At 36.8% G+C, this 21,149-nt stretch overlaps 1 protein-coding gene across 11 annotated transcripts in view; it reads right to left on the bottom strand.

Annotated features, from left to right (window-relative positions):
- Positions 1 to 21,149, bottom strand: part of DNAH3 (dynein axonemal heavy chain 3) — a 56,347-nt gene that overhangs the window by 31,385 nt on the left and 3,813 nt on the right. For 8 of the 11 annotated variants that reach the window (XM_026793695.2, XM_074552919.1, XM_026793696.2 and 5 more), the window contains exons 6-32: positions 20,745 to 20,925; positions 20,034 to 20,223; positions 19,352 to 19,547; positions 18,315 to 18,440; positions 17,403 to 17,598; positions 16,973 to 17,152; positions 16,470 to 16,606; positions 16,208 to 16,313; positions 15,467 to 15,645; positions 14,990 to 15,174; positions 13,559 to 13,682; positions 12,842 to 12,998; positions 10,952 to 11,096; positions 10,460 to 10,671; positions 10,108 to 10,199; positions 9,569 to 9,683; positions 8,960 to 9,076; positions 8,600 to 8,779; positions 7,376 to 7,512; positions 6,537 to 6,738; positions 5,851 to 5,943; positions 5,434 to 5,544; positions 4,344 to 4,458; positions 3,766 to 3,964; positions 2,635 to 2,743; positions 2,180 to 2,293; positions 900 to 1,076 (exon numbers count right to left, since the gene is read on the bottom strand). In XM_026793695.2, the coding sequence (XP_026649496.2) occupies positions 900 to 1,076; positions 2,180 to 2,293; positions 2,635 to 2,743; positions 3,766 to 3,964; positions 4,344 to 4,458; positions 5,434 to 5,544; positions 5,851 to 5,943; positions 6,537 to 6,738; positions 7,376 to 7,512; positions 8,600 to 8,779; positions 8,960 to 9,076; positions 9,569 to 9,683; positions 10,108 to 10,199; positions 10,460 to 10,671; positions 10,952 to 11,096; positions 12,842 to 12,998; positions 13,559 to 13,682; positions 14,990 to 15,174; positions 15,467 to 15,645; positions 16,208 to 16,313; positions 16,470 to 16,606; positions 16,973 to 17,152; positions 17,403 to 17,598; positions 18,315 to 18,440; positions 19,352 to 19,547; positions 20,034 to 20,223; positions 20,745 to 20,925 (4,075 nt within the window). Of the gene's footprint in view, positions 1 to 899; positions 1,077 to 2,179; positions 2,294 to 2,634; positions 2,744 to 3,765; positions 3,965 to 4,343; positions 4,459 to 5,433; positions 5,545 to 5,850; positions 5,944 to 6,536; positions 6,739 to 7,375; positions 7,513 to 8,599; positions 8,780 to 8,959; positions 9,077 to 9,568; positions 9,684 to 10,107; positions 10,200 to 10,459; positions 10,672 to 10,951; positions 11,097 to 12,841; positions 12,999 to 13,558; positions 13,683 to 14,989; positions 15,175 to 15,466; positions 15,646 to 16,207; positions 16,314 to 16,469; positions 16,607 to 16,972; positions 17,153 to 17,402; positions 17,599 to 18,314; positions 18,441 to 19,351; positions 19,548 to 20,033; positions 20,224 to 20,744; positions 20,926 to 21,149 lie in introns of those variants that run through there. The other 3 variants (XM_074552925.1, XM_074552923.1, XR_012582914.1) reach the window with 3 other exon arrangements.

The raw sequence follows: 21,149 nt of genomic DNA, 5'->3' as shown, positions 1-21,149 counted from the left end.
AATCATCTGAAATCTGAGACTGCTTTAGAGTTCTATTCTATTCTGATCTTATCAAGAAGTTCAAGAGGTCTGTGCTAAGCACTGCAGTAACAAAAGCTTAGAAAGAGTCAATTCTAAAAACTAAATAGAGGAAAAGGGAGGTGACATTCATCTCACTGTCATAACAGACAATCCAGAACATGGTGTGGTTAATGCTTTGTAAAAGATCATTCAAAGAATTGTGGCAATGTCAGAAAAAGAATCAGGACCATGGAGTCTCAGCAACTCAAAAAGTTATAATAAATTTAAATTGGGATTTGGATCACCAAACCATTGTAAACCCAGAAAATTTCCAATTAGGAAGAGCACAGCTAAAGCTGTAAACTGGTACCAATATGATTAGTCAGAGACCTTTCTTCTGTGCATTTTGTACAACCCTAGCTGTTTACTAAAGCTTGGTGAAAAGCACAGCAGGATACACTTGAATGGGTTATCAGTTGTGCTGGTTTTGGCTGGGGTAGAGTTAAATTGTTTCACAGTAGCTGGCCTGAGGCTGTGTTTTGGATTTGTGCTGGAAACAGTGTTGATAATTCCAGGATGTTTCAGTTATTGCAGAGCAGAGCTCACACAGAGAAAATGCCTTTTGTGCTCCTCACCCCACACACCAGCCAGGAGAAGGGGGATGCCCAAGGAGTTGAGGGGACACAGACAGCTGAGCCAAGGGATATTCCAGAGCACATGGGGTCATGCTCAGCAGAAGTAGCAAGGGAGGGGAAATTCAGAGTGATGGCATTTTTCTTCCTTAAGCTAAGCAACCATTAGACATCAGTTTATTATCCAATTGATGACTTTTTTATTATTATAGACAAGAAGTCACAAATTCAGTTTAATTTCTACAAGAAAACAGGATTTCAGATTACCTTCAGATTATCAGGCAGCTCTGCCCGTCCAGCATAGCCAGGATTCATGGTAATAAACACAGCACATGTGGGGTTAAGAGAGATCTCTGTCCCTTCAAAGATGAATTTTTTGAGTTTACGGATTATAGCTTGCTGGATGCTAAGTATCTGCTGGGCAACTACAGATAATACTTCAACCTAATACAGACAGAACAGATTGGAAAACATAAGACACTTGGAGAACCAATATAAAATAGTTTTGTTTACATATTTTGATGGCTGTATTTGCATTCTTCCAGGGAAAAATCACCCTGGTTTTTGTATTAGCTGTCTATGGAAGGGATCCTCTGAAAGTTAGTGCCACTATTCTCTACTCAACTAACAGACTGATCAACAAAGGCTTCTAAAAGCCTCCTCAGGGAAATACCGTGCGCCTGAATGTAGTCATCTAAGTTAGTTGGACAGGAACTCCCTCTGGAGGCCTCTAAAAGCACTTTCCCTTCAACTCAGACACAGCTTAGGCTCTCCAGAAAAACTGATGCACTCAATGCCCAAAACTGAGGGTAAATAATAGCTAAGGCTTGCTGATTGTTTGAAAGTATCAAGATAAAAGAATATTGGAAAAGAAATTCTAATGCTTGAATTCACTAGAAAACAAGCTGCAGCTGAAGAACAGAAAAATTAAGGACTTAATACTAATAGATACAAAATAGAATTTGATGAAATTTCCACATTTACTAGTATGTACTTAAATGGAATTTCATCAAAGTAAGGATAAAACTTATCCAAAGTCATCGGTGACCAAATTAAACAAAACCAAAATGACCAGAGTAAGATCAAGGGGAGAATGAGATATGTCAGTTTACAGAGCTTGATCATCAGGTCACTCAGTTAGTGACACTCAGCTCTGGTTATTACAGGAATTCCTCCACTGGGATTTGTCCATCCTGTGCTGAACATAGAAAAATGCAACTCCACACCTGTAGCTTGATTTCTCAAGGAGAAGACAAGAAATTTCTTTCCCAACAAAGGAGTGACACATACAAAAGAAAAAATTGTAAAGGAACATTTTTTCCAGCTAAATTGACCCAGAACACAACACTACTGCAACACAGCACAGGTGGGCATGTGCTTCCAGAGCAGGCAGCAGAGTGCCTATTTCTGTGTCACTAATTATCAAAACAAAGAGGCCTCACCACAAGTAAAAGCAGAAAATTGGCAATAATGCTGTCATGTCTAAATCTAAAACTTCTTATGTCTTAAATTGAAGCTTTCTCATTTTATTTGAGTTAAAACATTACCTCAATTCTATTGAACTCATCAAAGCAGGACCATGCCCCAGCTTGTGCCAGCCCCTTAAAGAACTTGCCCATTGCCTTGTAATCGAGGCCATCAGAGCAGTTAAAGACAACACACTGCAACAAAAACACACAGAACATTTCTCAGTATTACCACAAAAGTATTACCTCTATAAAATTCTTAGCATCTAAAATGGGAAGGGATTATTGTTGCTAATTTTGGATTAAGAAAACAGGATGCCATATAGACACAGTCCTAAATGTGAGCTTGTTACCAACTATTCCCATGAATGAAGAACAGAATCACAGAATCATTAGGCTGGGAAGGACCTTTAAGATGTTTGAGTCCAACTGTAAATGAATAGCTACAAAATAAGCACCACTTGCTTAAGAATGGCATTTTAATATCTACATACCCAAACATAAACAGTAGAAAGCAAAAAAGGGAGTTTTGGTACCTGCTTAGCTATAGCTTTTGCTAGATCTTTTGTTGTTTCTGTTTTGCCAGTCCCAGCAGGCCCTTCTGGAGCACCACCAAGACTTAATTTCAAGGCACCCATTAATGTCCTACATTATCAAGAACAGAGGCATTAGAAATAACAATCTTTAGCATCAGATTATTTCTGAATGGATTGACATGTACTTTCCCATACAGGCTCTCCTGAAAATAATTCACTTGTTTCTCTACAGACTTCACAGCTTGCCCTAAAAACCCAGTATTGTCTCATAAGTGATTCCTAATTGTGGAAGGTCACATTTGGCCACCTGGCCTAAAAGGAATGTCAAGGCTTTTATTACATGCATCCTCCTTGTATACCCTCAATTACACAAGCAAATGAACAGTGCCATGAGCAAAATGGTAGATTCTGCAAAGATACACATTTCCCTCAAGTGGCACTTGAACTGGCAAGAGCTTGAAACTGGCTTTATAAATTCAGTCCAACTTTAGAAAGCATAAAGCTTGTTAGAAAAATGGATGAGATAGCATAAAGCTTGTTACAAAAACCTGGGAATCACATTGCTTTCCAAGTGAACATCCTACTAAAATGACATCCCTGTTAATACTGGGAGTGATCTGATTACTTTACAAAACCGTCATTCAAAGGCTTTGACTCATGTCTTGAGGGCTCACCAGAGTGAAATATGAAATGCCTTTGAATATTTTAACCTTCAGGACTGAAGTATTTCCATTAAATCCTCTTGCAAGCCAGTGGAGGAACAGGAAGCTAACTGCATTCAAGTATCTGTGAAGGGCTTTTTAATTACCTCATTTATCTTACAGGCAGGCATATCCAAACTGTGTGCCTTACTTCAGATAAATTAATTGACCAGTGCTACTGTAGAATTCTTTGCAGTTCCAATACCATGTGCTGCCACCTCTTTTCAGAAGCACCTTCTTGGATACAGGAGAATCTATTACTCTACTGGTGTAGAAGGCTATACATTGTAAATATTTTTACCATATTAGGGCAAAATCTACAAGAAAATGTTAGCTTCTGAGGTTCCTCCTATTATTAACAAGGAAAAAGGAAGTAAACACAAATCAATTCAGAAAAAGAAAGCATTATTCATAGACAGTACGTCCTTACCTGTAACATCGATCTGTCAGTGGGGTTATAACCAGACGTGGTGAATTGCCCAGGTACTCATAACCATATTTCATTTCTGTTGTGATCATTCTCACTGTCACATCTTGCTCTGTCCAGTAGTATCTCAGCTGAGAAATCCACTGGAAGTCATTCAGATCTGTGACTTTGTCTTCAACCAATTTTGAGACCACATCACGAGCTGCAGAGTAAGACACAGATTGTTTTAAAAAATCTAGACACTTCTGCTGAGGTATTTACTTAACTTATAAGTAAAGTAACATTTACTTAGAGCTATGTGTGAGTAACTCAACATTTAGAGGCTGGTTTTCATATTAGAGAGGAATTTGTAATTGTTTTGCATAGGGAATCAGTTTAATTTATTCCAGTGTCTGTTCTAAGTAGATGCGAGACCCTTGTGCAGTACTGAACAACCCTCATTCCCCAAAGAGCTGAGCAGTAACTCTGTAAAGGCTGATTCAAGTTAGAGAAGCATTTTAGGTGCCTCTCTCCAGCAGCCCACCCAGGTGCTGACAGCAGCACTGCCCCAGCTGCCCTGAGGAGCAGCAGCTGCTCATTACCATGCACATCAATGACAATGAGAGCCCCCAGCGTCAGCCGGGCTCCGCTGGACAGCTTCCCTCTCACCAGCTCCACGATGTCCTTGATCTGGACATTGCTCTTCTCCAAGAAATCCTGCCACAGAAACAAACACAGCCATTAATGGGATGCTGGAGCCAGCAGTTCCTAAGCCCCAGTGGGTGCGATCATTGGAGACAGCCCCTCTAACAAAACACATGAATGGTAGTCTGGGCACCATACAAATATTTTAAATTCTCTTTGGTATACTGGCATTTTATCTTAACATGAACACTTCAAAAATATTTATGGCCTGAAAGAAGGCTTATAAGCAGAAGGCTTATCTTTCTTCCTAATGGAAGTGACAAAACTCTACAGAGGGATAGGAGCAGATATTCTTTGTTTAGCTTCCCCCACACAAGAAAGGATGGGCATATGGGACCAAGTCCATTGGCAACATGGTTTACTTTAAACTGGTGTTGGACTACATGATGTCCAGAAGTCTCTTAAATTCTGTGATTCACTGTTCTGTGATTCCTTCCTTTTTTTTTTCAGCTATGGATTATTTGGGATACTTTCTCTGAAAGTAACAAACATTTTAGTTCTGTCTGGATATATTGAATAAAATCTTCATCTGGTGTTAAACAATGCAGGCAAGTTAAAGCTAAGATATTCAGCAAGGATACAGAAACAAAAAGGCATTATTAAAATGTACTATTTGATGTAAAGTTTATTAATATTTTTCTATTTCAACATTTAATAAGCAGCCCAAACATTCTGTTGACAGACTTAATCTCCAAATTAATCTTCATCCACCCAGCTTAAGTAGGATCAAAAAAAAGCCCATTGAATTAAAGAGAAATTATTTCCACTACTTGAGCATGTGTTTGAGTAAAGCCTCAGTGAAGTGATAGTTAAAACTGCTGTAGTGACAGAGGCACCATGAACACATAAGAAAAGTTTCTTGCATGAAATAAAAAATTTGGCTGCTGCACCTTCCTCACCACAAGAGTCAAGCAATAACCAGAGAAATCAGTGGTTAATTAATCAGAGTTCAGTGCCTAGAAACAGAAAGTTAGAAGAAAATCTTACTTGTAAAGCTTTTTTCCTTATAGCCTCAGACACTTCTTCTGTCCAGTAAATGGATGAAATACAAATAACTGCCTGTCCAGGCCACTGAAGTACCCACTCTTTCCGAGGAACCTTAAACCAAAAGAAAAATTTCAGACACAAGATTTCATATAAACACATTAGATTATGGCACTGAGAAAAATTACTTTCCTCAAATGTCTTTTGTCTCATGCTGTAAATAAAAGAGAACAGCATCTAAAGCTTTAATACTTTTTCTTCCTGAAATTCAGGACTAAAACTTCAAATTGGCACTATCGAACAAGAAGAGCTGGTTTCCACTTAGTTTCAAACATGTTTCCTTGGTTAAGAATTTGAGCAACCTATTCACGTATATTTGTTTGTGAAATCTAACTCATACCATAGTTTAGGAATAATTACCTGGCTATATCCTTTTATGCCATTTTGAAGAACTTGTCTGACACTGGCCAACATCATTTCTTCTACTTGCAGAAGCCATTTTTCTACCATGCCCTTCAAGAAAGAACACTTAAGAGTTAATACACATTTCCTGACTGTTTTCTTCTTCAGTGACAAATTATTTGAAATGTGTTAGGCTTAAATATGCTTTCTTCAGATCTGGGTGTTGTATATAAAACAAGTAAAGGTTGAAATTACCCAAAATATGACTGGTGATACTGTAGTTTACACTGTCTCAAGGCAGGTATATGAAGACAACCCAGTAAAGAAACTGGATATGTTTCATATAAGCTGGATATGTTTCATACAGGCTTAAACAAAAAACATAGATTGCATCATCAGGTAAGCCTGCTCATTTTAACCCAGGGCATGCTTTGTTCCTACAGGATTAAGGGAAAAAAGTGTCTGTAACTCACAACACGCCCCACCTTTCAGAGGAATTTACTGCAAAACTGGTGTGTCTTACTCGTTTTTGCAGGAAATCCTTTTTATCCTAGAATACCAGTCTGCACTCTCATTTCCTGAACTCCTTTCATGATGTGATCCCAAATGGTTTAAACCTAATTCCCTCAAAAACATGCACTTTATGCAATGTATTATGTATGAATCTGATTTCATATAGTAAAATTAAAAAAAAAAACATTTACATTTGCTCTCACTGGATAGATTTTATCTATGAAAGGAACCACTTCTTTCTCTGAACTGATCATGCCTATGATCTCCAGATCTTCTGTGAACTCCAGTTTAGCAATTCCTTCAAAACACTTCTTCAAATGTGGCTGTACTCGAAGCGGATCCTTTGTCTCAGACAGTATTTCAAGCAGCTCATCATTAGACAGGAAAAAGAATCTGCCAGGAAAATACAATTACTTTCCAATCATGAAAATTTCCATTAATAATCTATTAATACAATTTGGTTTATTATTGCTTAAGATACTAGTATATCAGAGAGGAAATTATTATCTCAAATCCCTTTCCTTAAGCAATTTTTAACATTATAAAACTCATCACATCTGTTTTTTCAGAATTTCAAAGCAAAGGAAGAATAAGGGTTCTCAAACTCAGGGAGGGAAGACCAGATGGCTCCAGCCAGCCATTAAGTACCCTGTAAAAACCATGAATCCTGCTCCTTGTGATCATGAACAACTCCCACACATCACACACCTCTAAAGAGGGTGGGGCAGGGACATAATTGCATATCAGCCATGGGAAGGCTCCTTCAAAACTACCCTGTAGGTAATAATGCCTTTCTAATCCAAGTTTACATTGTGATCGACAGATCATGCCTCCCCATCCCCACCTGTTCTGGCATTTCACAACTGAGGAAAATGAGTTATGTCTAGAGATGAGAACAGCCTTTCATTTTTTGCTGCATGTGACTGTGTCCCACATACGTTTATAAAATGAGACTTTTAAGTTCAGTAGAAATAGTTTGAAAGAGTTTATAGCTTCTTGTTTCTAACTTAGGCCTGTTTCATTAATTTACCTTGGGAAAAATAATCTTTTCGACTCCAGGTAATTATTCAGCCCCTTCTGAATGTCCTCTAAGAGAGTATTTGCTTCCTGAAGTCTGTCTAACATCTTGGGTTGTTCAGTTGCTACAAGTACCTTTGTGTCTTTCACCTTTATAAAAACAAACACATAGCAGAAACTGCTTAAAATTGGCTTAAGTTCTACATTAAAATTGTAAGCATCAATCACATATATCACAGGAGACTAAAATGCTGTAATTCTTCTCTATAGTATGCTTCCATGGTATTAAATACATTTGCATTATTGGATAATTTTGCTTTTCAGACTGTCAATTTTACCAATTTGAAATTCATAGACATTAATGAAGGAAATGTCAACAAATAAGATCTTTAGCACTTGCTCCTGTGTTGAGCTTGCTACATTGTTTTCCACTCACAAGTAAGTTTTATCAGAGACACAGCACATGACAATTATTCCCTGTTCTCTCACCTTCTGGTAACTCTCCTCTTCAGAGAGCTCTGTTCCAGTACAGCCTCATCATTCTGAGAGTCTGAGCTGCTGGACAGGTCTCAACTCCTACTTAGCTACACTGATTATTTCAACACCTTTACCATACAACCACACACTCCCAGTGTTTTTGACACACCTCAGCTTACACCACCACTGTCTGGCCTCTTACTCCACTTCTTATTTACAGGAATTGAACAGGTTACCAAATTGCACTTCCTATTCCCATTATCTTAACCTGACATTACTGTGACAGTCCATATTCACTAAATTTTTGAATAACCATGCTAATAACCTATTAGAGAATAATAACATTAAAAAATCCATTTAGTTGCTCCAAAAATGTGTACACCCTGTAAGTCTAATGCAAACTCTCTCTGTATCCAGACAAAGCTTTGTACGTGTCAGTGAAGCCATTACCACATCCTGAAAGCACAAATCATTCATCTTTCTACCTAATTCTGACCATTTAGCCATAAGAAAGCTAAAGAATTTATTCTCCTTGAGGCATGATTCACCCTTCAACACCCAGCCTTTACAGAAGTCTCAATAATTATGTAATCTACAATTTCACTGCAAGACTAGAATATGTTGGACTTTAGTAAAGGATTTTTCTCTCCTTCAATACAAATACCCAACAGCAGAAAAGAACAGTGTATGCCCATGATATTAATAATCATGTTACCAGGTGTGCATAAAAATGCACAATTCATGAAATGTTAGCACTTACCACTTCTGTCATAATGTTTTTCCAGTATGAATCCACAATCTTAAACTTTCTGCCCTCTTCAGGCATTTGAGCTATAATGTCTTCTGAACTAAAAATTGGTTCCAAATACAACCATGTTGCCTGACATTTTAACCAGCTATCTATAATATCTTGCATTAAACACAGCTTATCTTTCCAAGCCTGCAAAGAAAACATTTAGTAGTTACGCAAAATTACGACAAGAAAAAAAATCAAAAAATATGAATATGTGCTCTTAGTTAACAACTGTCTAATGTCTTTTATCACGTCAAAATACCCTGAAGCACTTGAGGAAAGCTTTTTTTGAGACATGCAAGCTCAGTCAAACTGGCTTTTCCTTACCAGACATTCATCTTCTATTGGTTTGATGAAGGGAGAGCCACACACTGTCTGAGTCTTGACAATGTGATCATCCAGCAAAAGCTGGATGTCATCCACTGACGACAGGATGTTGATGTCCTGTGAACACACCACATTTTGGTAAGTCAGATGGCAGTCACTGTATTCCACCCTTCATCCTGCTTCCCCCCACTCTGTCATGTGAAGATACCACATGGAATCTCTTCTGTACACCTGTTTTAAAGGTCCAGACAGAGACTGTTTTGTGATAGGAAGCTGGTGCCTTCTGACTCAATCTTTCACACTGTGACTCTTCTTTCTTCTGGGCAAGTTAAAATTTTGCTATTGTCCAGCTTTCCACACAATACTGGGGAAGTCCTCAGACTCACAGATTTGTTAGGATGAGCATGTGAGATTACAAGCTCTCCAGACACTTAAGTTCACATAAAAGGAGTTACAATAATGGAGGCATTTGCTCAGCTGTGGGTTAAGACACAACTTTCCATTGGGACACAATGAATCAGCAGCAACACCCCTCTAATATTTCTCAATTGGTATTCAGAGTCAAAGTAATTATTTTCAGATATATATATTGATTTAGTGTTTACTTACAGTATCCCTGTACTTGGACAAACCAAAGTGCACATTGACCCACTCTGATTTCATTTTCTCTATTGATTTCTGCAAGGAATACTCCTTACTTGCAGCTGCTCCAATAGGTTCTATTCTAAATTGAAATTAAACATACATTTGAAAGGTTTTTGTAACATAGCTGAAGAGCAAAAGAAAAAAAGCAGTTGCAGGTAGAGCTGCATACCAGACTACCTTTCATATTAATTTCTTAATATTATCTTAAACTCTTTCTTCAAGGAATATTTTCCACTTTCAGCTTCACCAAGTTAGAGATATTGACATTAATTGGAAGACAAATACAGACAGAAAATTCTAAATCAGCAAATAAAGTGATTTAGGAATACAACTGGATTTTTATGCCTCTGTGCTACAAGAACAACTGACAGTTCACACCTTGATAAATATAGCTGATTTTACAGCATGTTCTAACAGCACACAAAACCCCAAAAGAACTAATATTTGGTATCTGATCTATTAAATACAATGTCTAAAAAATGAGACTAGATTAAACTTCTTACTCTTCAATAAATTTTGAGAGTCCACGGTCCAACATGTATTTAAGGTTAGTGTTTTCATCTGGACTGATCTCACATCCTACAATTTTACCAATCTGAAAATAAAGTAAGAAATAAATCTATTATCAAGATGTCTTTTTATAAAATACTTTCCAACAGCAAGCAACAAATTCCAACCAAGTATTAGTCCGACACCCTAATTTGCTTTTCTACCACAAATTATTAATTTAAAGAAGCGTTTGCCTGTGACATTACAAATTTCAAAACTGCATCTATCATGTCACAGGATAAAAGATATTGGACTGACAGTTTCTATGGAAGAATATTTCCCCAGCTAAAGCAGAGTTTAAAGTACCTGCTGCCAGTGTCTCTGCTTCATTCCACGATTGCAGACAATGGACAGGACAGGAAGATGCTGTTTAAATTTATCAAGCTTGAATTTCATGGATTCTGCCATGCGCCTGGGCACAGGCACATCTGGGAAGCTCTTGCAGAGCTTGTACATGGTCCTCCACATACTTCCAACCTCTTCAGTAACTTCATCAGCATTCAATTGCAGAAGAGGTCCTGAATACAGCAGCACAAAAAAAGCACAGCAGGCACTTCAGCACAAGGAGATTCCCAGGGTGGTTTAATTACAGCTATTTTTCATCATTGTCCTTTAACTGGAAATCAACTGTGCTACAAAAAATTATCTTCATGCAAAATCCAAGTCAGTAACTCTATTTCACACTGCTTAACAGCATTTATTCCTTAAAATTATTTTCTCATGACTAATCAACCCTCTCAGCTTCTACTTAACTAACTGCAAATAACACGTTTCTTCAAATGAACATCAAAGCCTCACCATTCATCCATTCCTCAGATTTGATATGGAAAGCATATGCTGTTACCCAAAGCTGCTCATAAGGTTCTTTGGTTGTAATTATAGATTGCAAGAGAGGAAATTGACTCTTCTCCTGCCCAAGCAAACCTTCTTCATAAGTAATACCCTTTAGGGGGAAAAAGAAAAGCATGTTATTCCCATCAAAAATTCCTATTGTTATTTAAACTTCTCAACAGACAATACACAATTATTTGACATGTCACAGATCTGTTGATATAGGCCTGTGGATTTTAGGTCCATTAAGTAACAGTGTTCTTGAAAATTCCCCTGGTCCTTTCACAGAATCACAGAGGTATTTTCCAACCTAAACCCTTCTAAGATCAAGTCCAATGGTTAACTCAGTATTTGAGGGTATCTTTTACTACTCAAATAAATTTTAAAATCCAAATCCATTTTAGAATACAATAATGTACCATGGAATTCAGTGAAACAAGGCTCACAAGTTTCCAATCCACAGTGAAATCCAAATGTAAGCCCCTCAGCTAGAGAGGCTTTTGGGATTTTTTTTAAACTTGTGAATAGATTTTTTCTTTTACAGAATTATCTGGGAGCTCCCACCAAAACAGGTGTTCATTGCTGTGTTTATTCATGGTAAGATATTGTCTTCATCCAAAAGATTTTACAGTAAAAATCAATGTGCAAAGATTTAGATTTTGTAAAAGTATTGTCATCTTCATTTTACAGGTAGGGAGGTGAAGCACAGAGAAATGCTGTCTGAAATGTAGACACTGAATTCAGACTGAGTCCTGAGTCTGTGCTTTTATAATGCTAACAGGCCTTTCATAAAACTTGTAATCATTCAATATGAGCTGCAGGCAGAAAAAACATAAAGATTCATATTCTAAGATAGTATTTAAACTCATACATTGACTGAGCTAATTGTCATGTCATTTAAATCGTGTGGCTACACCTCTCATTGCAATCCTGTATTAAGTAACTTGGGCTTAATCAGTTGTTCAGATCTACCTATAACCATGCTGTAAACTCACACTAATTAAATATACTAGATGCATTTAAATCAGATTAATAGTGTTGATGTGCAGGACTACCAGTTTATTTAAATTCTAAACTCAATTAATTGGTTCCATTTTTTTCTTTTGAGTGGGACTTAATTAAAATCTTGACCCTTATGGTTCCATATATGGAGAAATTTCATTCTCTCACTGTGATTTAGAAGATTAATTAAGCCTCACAATGCCTGTGGGATCTCTCAAAGACAACCCTTCTAATTTCCCAGCAGAGTCACAAGCTGAGACAAACTGTTCAACTTGGGATGATACAGTGAGTTGGAAAGCCCTAAATAAAATCTAGACATCTTGGTCTCCAGTTTGTTTTTTAGCATTTGAAATTCATGTTATGTGTTAAAATGTATATTTAATGCCTATCAGTGTTAAATAGAAATCATACAAACAGTTGAAATACATTTGGGTTTAATTAGAGAACAAGCAGAGGGGCTGAAAACACAGCTACAGTGCACAAATTGCACAAATCATGATTCAGGAAAAATGCCAGCTCCCTTACATTCTGCCTCTGCCAACACTGCCAGAAGAATTGTTTTCTCTAGATAGCATCTTGGTACTACTGACTGCTTGGAAACACTGAAATTTATTATTTCAATTTTTAAAAGTCCCTGAAATACTTTTTCCCAAAATTTGCTCTTCAACTCAGTAGTTGGGACAAACCAGCATATAGGCACATGAAGATATTTGCCACATCTTGGTGAATTTGGAAATTTTAAAGCCATCTTAACAATATATGGCCAGAACACTGAAAAAAAATCAGAGCAGGAACCAAACTTTTGCTCATCCAGCACATTGCAACCCACTCCATACTCAATTAATAAATACTAACCTCAAATTCTGCCAGAGCATCAGCTATATTCTTATTTAACTTTTCCAGCATCTGAGTATTCTTCCTCAATTCTTCTGCAGTCACAATATCTCCACGCTTTTTGAAGCTTTCTAAGTCTTTATTATAAACTTCAAGAATTTCCCTAAACTGAGAACACCTAAGATAAAGATAGCTAAGGTAATATGATGTTGTGTTTCATTCCTTTTCAGGCTTCATTTATTTTATTAATTACAACAGGCACTGTCACATGAAATCTGATTCAAACACAGATGCCAGTGACAGCTCACTAATCACTTATATCAATATTATGCAGTTCACAGGCTTAGAATTCAAGGCTCATTTTCAACCCTCACAATTGATTTACTTTACTTACATTTGCTACCTCTACTACCTGGAGAAAATAAAGGAAGAGTGAAAACAATGTAACAAAACTATGTGTACTGCTGTACTAATCAATATATCAACATAAAATTATGAATATTCTGGACCAATCCTCCATTCCTCCTTTCAGATCTATTGAAGTGTAGGGACACTCAAATCCACCCTTATCAATAGTAATTTTCAGAAATCTCCATAATACTACAAGCTAGATTTATTCCTTACTTTCTCAGGTTTCTTCTAAGTTTTCCTTCTTTGAAATTATCTCCCTTCTACTCATCCTGAGATTTTTTTTTTCTTTAAAAATACCCAGTGAAAAAAAATTACTTAACACCATACCTTTCAAACAATGCCTTCTCCACCTCAGCCCTCCTGTCATTCAACATATTTTTACTATTTTCAAATATTTTCTTTATCTCATCAAGCCAAAGGAAAACTGTGCTGTTCAGGTTTATGTCCTCATCTAAAATAAAAAATATAGTCACCTTTAAGAAAATACCCTTTAATCAATGATTTAATAGAATGGTTATTATATAATAGAATGGCTACTACCAAGCAAATAGTTAAACTATATTTAGGAATAAGCAAAGAAACTGGTGGCTGGATTATCTTTACTGCAAAGAAACTCTTCCCTAAAACAAGTCTGATTGACAGCAAAACTGTAAAATCAAGTAAAGAATGTGAAATTATCTAAATAAGATGTAAGCTAGGCAGAGACAGTTAGTGAGAACAGGTATTCCAGAATATCAATTCCATTCAACTACACACAGCGAGACCACTCCTAACTAAATGTATATTATACCTACAAAAGTTAATAAATGTTTAAACCATTTCTAGTCCTCAATCTGTAAATGCTGAATTATTCACAAAAGCTAGAGCATCACAACTACAAGGTGAGCACACATCTCCATATTCATACTTGTCTGTTTGCTCAGTGCACTTAGGTCATTATAACTAATGTAGGACACATGTTTATAAACCCAGCTACAGAGAAAATGTAATTATGAAATACTGAATTGCAAACACTCCAGTCCAAAATGTAACAGAAAATTGTCCTGGCTTCCATAGGCATCCTAATTTTCATCACAAATGAAGTCTAATGAACATGAAATATCTTTGTTATTTCTATCATTGTCTGATCCAAGGTGTATTCTGCTCAAGGAAACAGTATTGTCCTGACACTAAAATAGGTCTGCATTCATTTAACTGCTCTCCCTTTTTAGGTGCAGCAAATAACAAACTGCATCTGTGAATTACATTTTTGCTTTGGATAAAAACACAAACTAAAAGTAACTTCTCCAGGCGTATCCTCAGTCTTAGAGAACAGCCTTCATATTAACTAAAACCAGCAAACCATGACAGCAAAGAAACTACAGGCCTGTTCTGATCTAATCCTCAGCTGCAGAGATGCAAGTTCTCACACTTTCTACATGCTGTCATAGAGCCTTAGGACATGGCTTTTTGGATGGCTTTTATGTGGAGAATTTTTATTTAATAACACAGAGGTGTAACATCATTTGGCCAGATTACAGAATATTGACCTGATAATACCTAAAACAGGTCAAAAAGCTCTGTATATGTGCCATTCCTCTAGCATTCCTTGCTGCACTGGTACATTCTGGCCTCTACTGAATTCTTTTTATTTATTTTCTACCTCCTTTGGAACTTTCCACTAGCACCCTAGAAGATGCAACATTTAGGCATGCAAAGCTCATTATTTATATATAAATATTCTCATATGGAAATTTTATATTCTGTAGTTAGACATACCAGAGAGATCAGCATAGTCCATGAGGACTTGCAGCCTTTGTGCTGCCTTTTCAAGATCCTTTTTCAGTTTAATAACAGTAACATCACTGGATTTCTTTAAGAATGCTTCAGATTCCACTAGCTGTTCAGTGCTCTGAGGCACCTCACTCATTCTCTTTGCAATAAAGTCAAAGTCATCACAAATTCTTCAACAAAAAAGAGAACAGACATATCACTGGGATTGTAAATGAAGAGAGAGGCAAGATCTAGTAAAATTATTTTGTCTTTGAAAAAAAAAAAAAGATTTCTTCATACATTGTACTTTTTTTTTTCCCCTGTGAGTTCTATCCAAAGTTCCCTGCTCAGCCAGGCTGCCCATCTTGTACTTGTCTGGTCAGGACTAAAAACCCCAGCAGATGAGTAAAGGTGTCTCATATTTATACAGACATACAGCAGCACTGCAGGCAGACACCAAGAAGCTCCCATGCAAACAGGTACCTTTGATTTAACCGCCTGTTTTCCATCACTTCAAATTCAATCAATGTGTCTTTGAGATTCTGGGTCCGACTGCAGAGCTCCTCATTCAGTTGTAGAGCATCCAGACAGAACATGGCCAGAGGAACAGTGATATCCATAGAAGCAATCTCTCCTTTCAGTTTTGTGAAGCTGTCAATCTTCTAAGAACAGAATATAATAAATCTGTTATTTTTCCTGAAAGTCTACAGCGGAAAAATCTGACACAACTAATAGTTTCCATCCAAAAAACTGGATCATTTATTATAAACAGAAGAAGGAAAAGTCATTTTTATCTTTCCAGAGACCTGAATTTATCCACAGATTCCAGGGCTGAAAGCTTTGCACAGTAATTTGCCATAAGAGGGAAGACCCCAAGCTGCCTAGGGAAGCATTTATCCACATTCTAACTCAGGGATGCAAAGGGAAGAATAGACAGGGCTGACTGAGGACAAAACATTTAAAAGACAAGCAAGCTGCAGATTGACCAAATACTCTGGGCAGCCTTTCTGCTAAGAAAGAACAACAGAACTGACAGAAGGTTATAAAGAAACCTCCTCCTACACTTGCACAGCAGCCCCAAAGTAAGGGGCTATGTAAATTGAGCACTCCCTAGCATTCCCAAGGGTGAAATAAGTGATTTGATCTTGAGGCAATAAGTTAGGAAGTCATGTGTGATGTTTTAGCAGCTGTATGGACATGCTGCACTTGTCAGGAACACATTACCTCAGTTAAAGCATCTAAAGAAGGAACTTTTTCCAAAAATTTTGAGACATCTTGCCGTGATTTGTTGTTCAAAAGATTGCTGTACTTCTTGTACACATTTAAATACCTTAAACACAGAAGACCACAAAAACAAACATAAGTTTCTGATGAAAGGTTTTTCTATAGAAAGAAACATAAAATACACTCAAATTTTCTATTTAGTCAAATGGACAGTGCTATGAAACTGTTTGGAAGGGCAATGGAGTTACCAGCCAAAACTTACTTCTGTGGACCAACTATGTTGCTTTCATAGATCTTTTCAAGTTTGTTTATATAGTCTAAAAACAATGACTCTTGTGGCTTGACTGTATTAAGAGTGAGATCACCTCTTCGTAATTCCGGAAATAGAATTTTTTCTACCTAAAGGAAATCATTACAAACACTGTAACAAGACACAGAATAGCAAAATAAATTTCAAAAAAGTATTCTATTACCCATTCCCCTACCACATTAAATGAATCACTATTTGGTTAAAATAGTGCAATGTGAAAATGCTCTGATCCATAATTAACACTTGGTTACTCATAGTGAGAAAATCAAAGCAGTGCTTCAATATAACCTGAATCTGAAAAATGTCTTCTATAACTAAAAGGCTTGTATAGTTCATGATTCACAATCCTCATCTTTATCTTCTATGTCAGTCTTCAGCCTCATTCATAACTTTTTATATTATAGCTAGTTGTTATTAATACTGTATTTTGTATGCAGCTATAACTTATCCAGCACCTTTGGGAGCTCCTCAGAACTCTGCAGGATCTTCTGGAAGCAATGACTGATTAAATCCCAACATGCTGGCAAGGGCGGCTCAAAGACAATATCAGGCTCTTTCACACGGAGCTTCACTATGAGTATCTGAGACAGAAAGAACTGCATTCCTTGATATGGCTCCTCAAAGTCATTGCCACCCTTAGGGAAAAGAAGGGAAAATTTACAAAGAAGTGAGCTATAGGAATAAAATGAAGATCATTCAAGCAGTTCTTGACCATGCAAAAAATCCACTGAGTATAGAACCAGCCTTTGAAGGATACAGACATTTTTTTATGGAGGCAAGAGTCATTTGGGACATTTTACCCCTCAAAGAGCACTAGGATTTTATGGCTATATGAACTATCTTCCTGTAAGACAGAAAACTATACATATACCTAAAAGCACATACCTTGTGGATCATAAAAAATGCAAGAAGATCTTCTAAGGAGTTAATAACCATTTCACGCAATTGTAATGACATTAGAGCTGCCACGGAGCTAAAATAGCTTTCAACTTTCTTAGAGGAATCCGAGTCCCTTTGAGGAGCAAAAGGAAGCCACATATTTTTCTTATCAATAAAAATAGATGCACAAGTTGGAATCCACCTACAATGAAATAATACAAAGTTTTTAAAGGTCTGTTAGTCTTACTTTGCTCCTTGCAACGAAATCTAAACTCAGAAATCACCCAAAGAATGAGTAAAATCCAAAGGGCTAGAAGAGAATTGATAATTAGATATCAAACAAAACCTTCCAGGACTTAGAGGAAGCCTGAGTTTTAAAGCTAAGGATGCTTGTTATAATGAACCATTATGACTAGTTTAAATTAATAGTAATAGAAAAAACAACAGTAAATTATACTGTTTTATTGATTGTGAAACAATATTCAATTATTAGCATTAAATGAGAAACAAGTATGTAAGATATCTCAGGCAGCAGAATACAAATACTTTCCATCATGTATCTCATATATTCTCTTTCTTAAATTGACTGATTTCTGTAATTTAAAAAAAAAGATTTTCCATCAAGATTTTTACAGATATAGACTCCACTCCTCTCATGGCCAGAAACCTTCTGAATTCCAGTCTCCATTTATTCATAGTTTATTACTATTTATTCTTGCACAAGCACTCCTGCAGCTCCAAAGGCTCTGACAGCATCCCAGTGTTTACTCCTCTGAGGGCTATTCCCCCCTTTGCTTTGGCACCCTTTGGCTGGGGCTGCTGTCATCTCCATCTAAGATCTGTTTTAAAAACAGGCCTTGATATAAGTCAGACCCTGAGATATTCTATTTATCTACAGCCCCCAGAGCTGGCACTGACTTGTGCTGAAGGATATCCCGAGCTTCCAGGCAGTGCCTCCGAACGATGCCCTCGAACTCCGTGGGCAGCAGGGGCAGGCGGCCACAGAGCACCTCTGCAGTGCGGACAAAGCGCAGGTGGCTGTACCTAGGGGAGGGGAACACAGACAGATCCTCAGGGAATCATGTTTAAAAAAAAAAAAACATCCATGAAATATAGTCAGGAAGGTCTCAAGTGTGTTAGAAACACTAAAAATGTAATTTCATTTGTAAGTATCACTCCATCGCCAAGCTGTCCAACAAGTGCATTCCTGACTGGGTTTTTTATCAACAAACATAAAGAGTTTCATAAATTTTAGTTGTACTTGCTGTATTTAAAACTCTTAATTCTTTGCTAAAATTGCTTTCTCTTTTTCCTAGATTCATTGGTGTATCCAGTCCTTAAAGAACATACAGAATGAAACCAGCTGCTTCTATTCCATATTATTAAGTAGCTATCCTGACTACTCTATGGGGAAAAAAATGAGACTTCAGCAGCATGGCAAATATCACAGTGTGTAACACACAAGCTTAAATTCCTGCGAATGTTTCTTAAATGCAAAACCAGCTCTCAGAATTACTAATAACCATATTATCTTCCTAAGATAACACATCTGAATTTTCAAGTGTCCCCAGGGCAAATTCAACTACAAATATTTGAAAGATACTCAGTTTTAAGAATTAATTTTGTTCATAACAGCAACCAGGATGAGAATTCCAAATCATCATTTACTTGAGCACTGGATCTTAATTTAGGCATAGCACCTTTTAACAAAGGAGATGATCTTTTCATGTCATGTAACACATTCATTCAGAGATTGCAGAAAACAATCATTTTATGCTGAAATTCTTAGAGGCTCAAAAAACAAGAACTATTTACAAAATAGACATATTTTACCACTTTCTATCTAGTGGCTCCCCCAGGATTGTCTGTAGAGAAGTCAGCAGATGCACTCTAAGCAAATAATTAAATAAAAACATGCTACATTTCATTAAGGTCCAATGAACAAGCCATCTTACTGAGAAAGCCAGAGCTCTTGCAAAACAGGCATCATTGAATTCACTATGAACAGATTGCTTTCATTCCAACTTTTTGACTCTTCGTAAGAGCTGTGCCATGGGACCGGTGCACAGATAATTCTCCGGGGAAAAGGGCGTGGGGTGCTTTGAATAGAAAGTCTCTTCCTCTCAGCTGGATCCAACAAGATATAATCAACTAGAACAAATCATATATATCATGGTTAGACTGCATATGTAGCTAAAAAATACATTCAAAACCACTGTATCTTCATAGTTCAGGAAGAAGTAGAATTCTGCACATTTAAAACTAATATAGTTATATAGTTATTTGTATGCTTTTAGCATAAATTACAGCACAATAAACAAATCACAAGTTTAACTCTAAAATTATTAAAGGGGGGGGGAAAAGATAATTGGTCCTGGTTCTAAAAATAGAAGACAGGAGAAAATTTTTCATTCCATCTCTCCACCTGATAGGATGTAAGGTTTCATAAATAGATATTTGTTGACATTGTTGAGTGCTATATAGCATGATCACAGGTTATTTTCTCTCAGAGATCTACTATAGTTCTACTGACCCCAAAAGAATTCTCCATGGAATGCTAAGAATAGAAGGAGATTTGTTTTCAAAGGGCAGTAAATGTCTACACAGTTAGAACTGCTCAGAGATTGTGAGTCTTACCAATGGCTTTCATGATGCTGATACGATAATCATTCCTAATCTCTCCTTTTAAACGTGCCAGGTATTCCTCCGGCTCTGGGCCAGGAAAAATGTGAACTGGAAAAGGTTTTAAAATTTTTTTCACCACTTCCTTATCCTGAGGTGCCAGCATGTCTTCTCGCACTCCATTATGGATGTAGTGACAGTACCGCTAAAAAATGTTTCAAAGATTACACTTATTGTATGAATTTTGTGACAGATAATTAATTACTACAAAGTATTTTTAGCTTTTTCTATCACTTTTCTGTAATTGAAAGGTGTTTGAATAGAATGGATTTTGGGTATCTATCTATACTCCTTTTAAAGCACTGACATCTTTTACAACACTTCCACTGGTGTTGATGCAAGCACATAGACCACTGGAACTCAGTTCAGCATATGAAATTACTGATCAAAAAAGTACTAGAGAACAACATGATAAGTTAAGAATTTGGGAAGATACTTAATTTGCAAAGCCTTTACAAAAATCAGAGTAGCTACAAATGAAAGAGTTGACAATATTTAACAGCAGTTTGCTATACTGAGTATTTGCATCTCCTAATCCTCATGTACTGCCTGCTTTTCTCAGCTTCCTTTTAGTAAACAGTTTCTAGATATCTTTCAGATGATTACTGCTGCCTTTCAGATGATTACTGCTGCTACTTTCATCTTAAAAAGAAATTATATAAATACCTCTAAATCATCACTTGAAGGTATCTTTTCTCGCTTACTTATCTCCTTCTCATGTAAATCCATAAGAGCAAATTGTTCTTCTGGGGTCAGTGGCTGGTTGTTTGTATAATTTATGACATGCAGGTCTGGTGTATGAGCAGGTACACTCAGTGAAATGCGACTCACACTCTTTAACAAAGAACTTTTGAAAAAAAGAACACAAGTTTAGTGCATAAAGAAGCAGTAATGTATGACACAGATTATATAAACCACTTGTGCTACACTGAGGACAAGTATGACCTATGGAAGTATTTCAATTATTCAATAAAAAACTCTCATTAAAATTGCATAGTATAATATACTACTTTAACATAAAGGATGCAAGCATGCAAACCTTACAACTGCCCAGTATCATTCAGAGAGGCA

The sequence above is a fragment of the Zonotrichia albicollis genome, chromosome 16, assembly GCF_047830755.1.
Source record: "Zonotrichia albicollis isolate bZonAlb1 chromosome 16, bZonAlb1.hap1, whole genome shotgun sequence".
NCBI classification, from domain to species: domain Eukaryota; kingdom Metazoa; phylum Chordata; class Aves; order Passeriformes; family Passerellidae; genus Zonotrichia; species Zonotrichia albicollis.
Note: the sequence above shows the minus strand (reverse complement) of the source record. Positions and strands in the feature narration are given on the sequence as shown.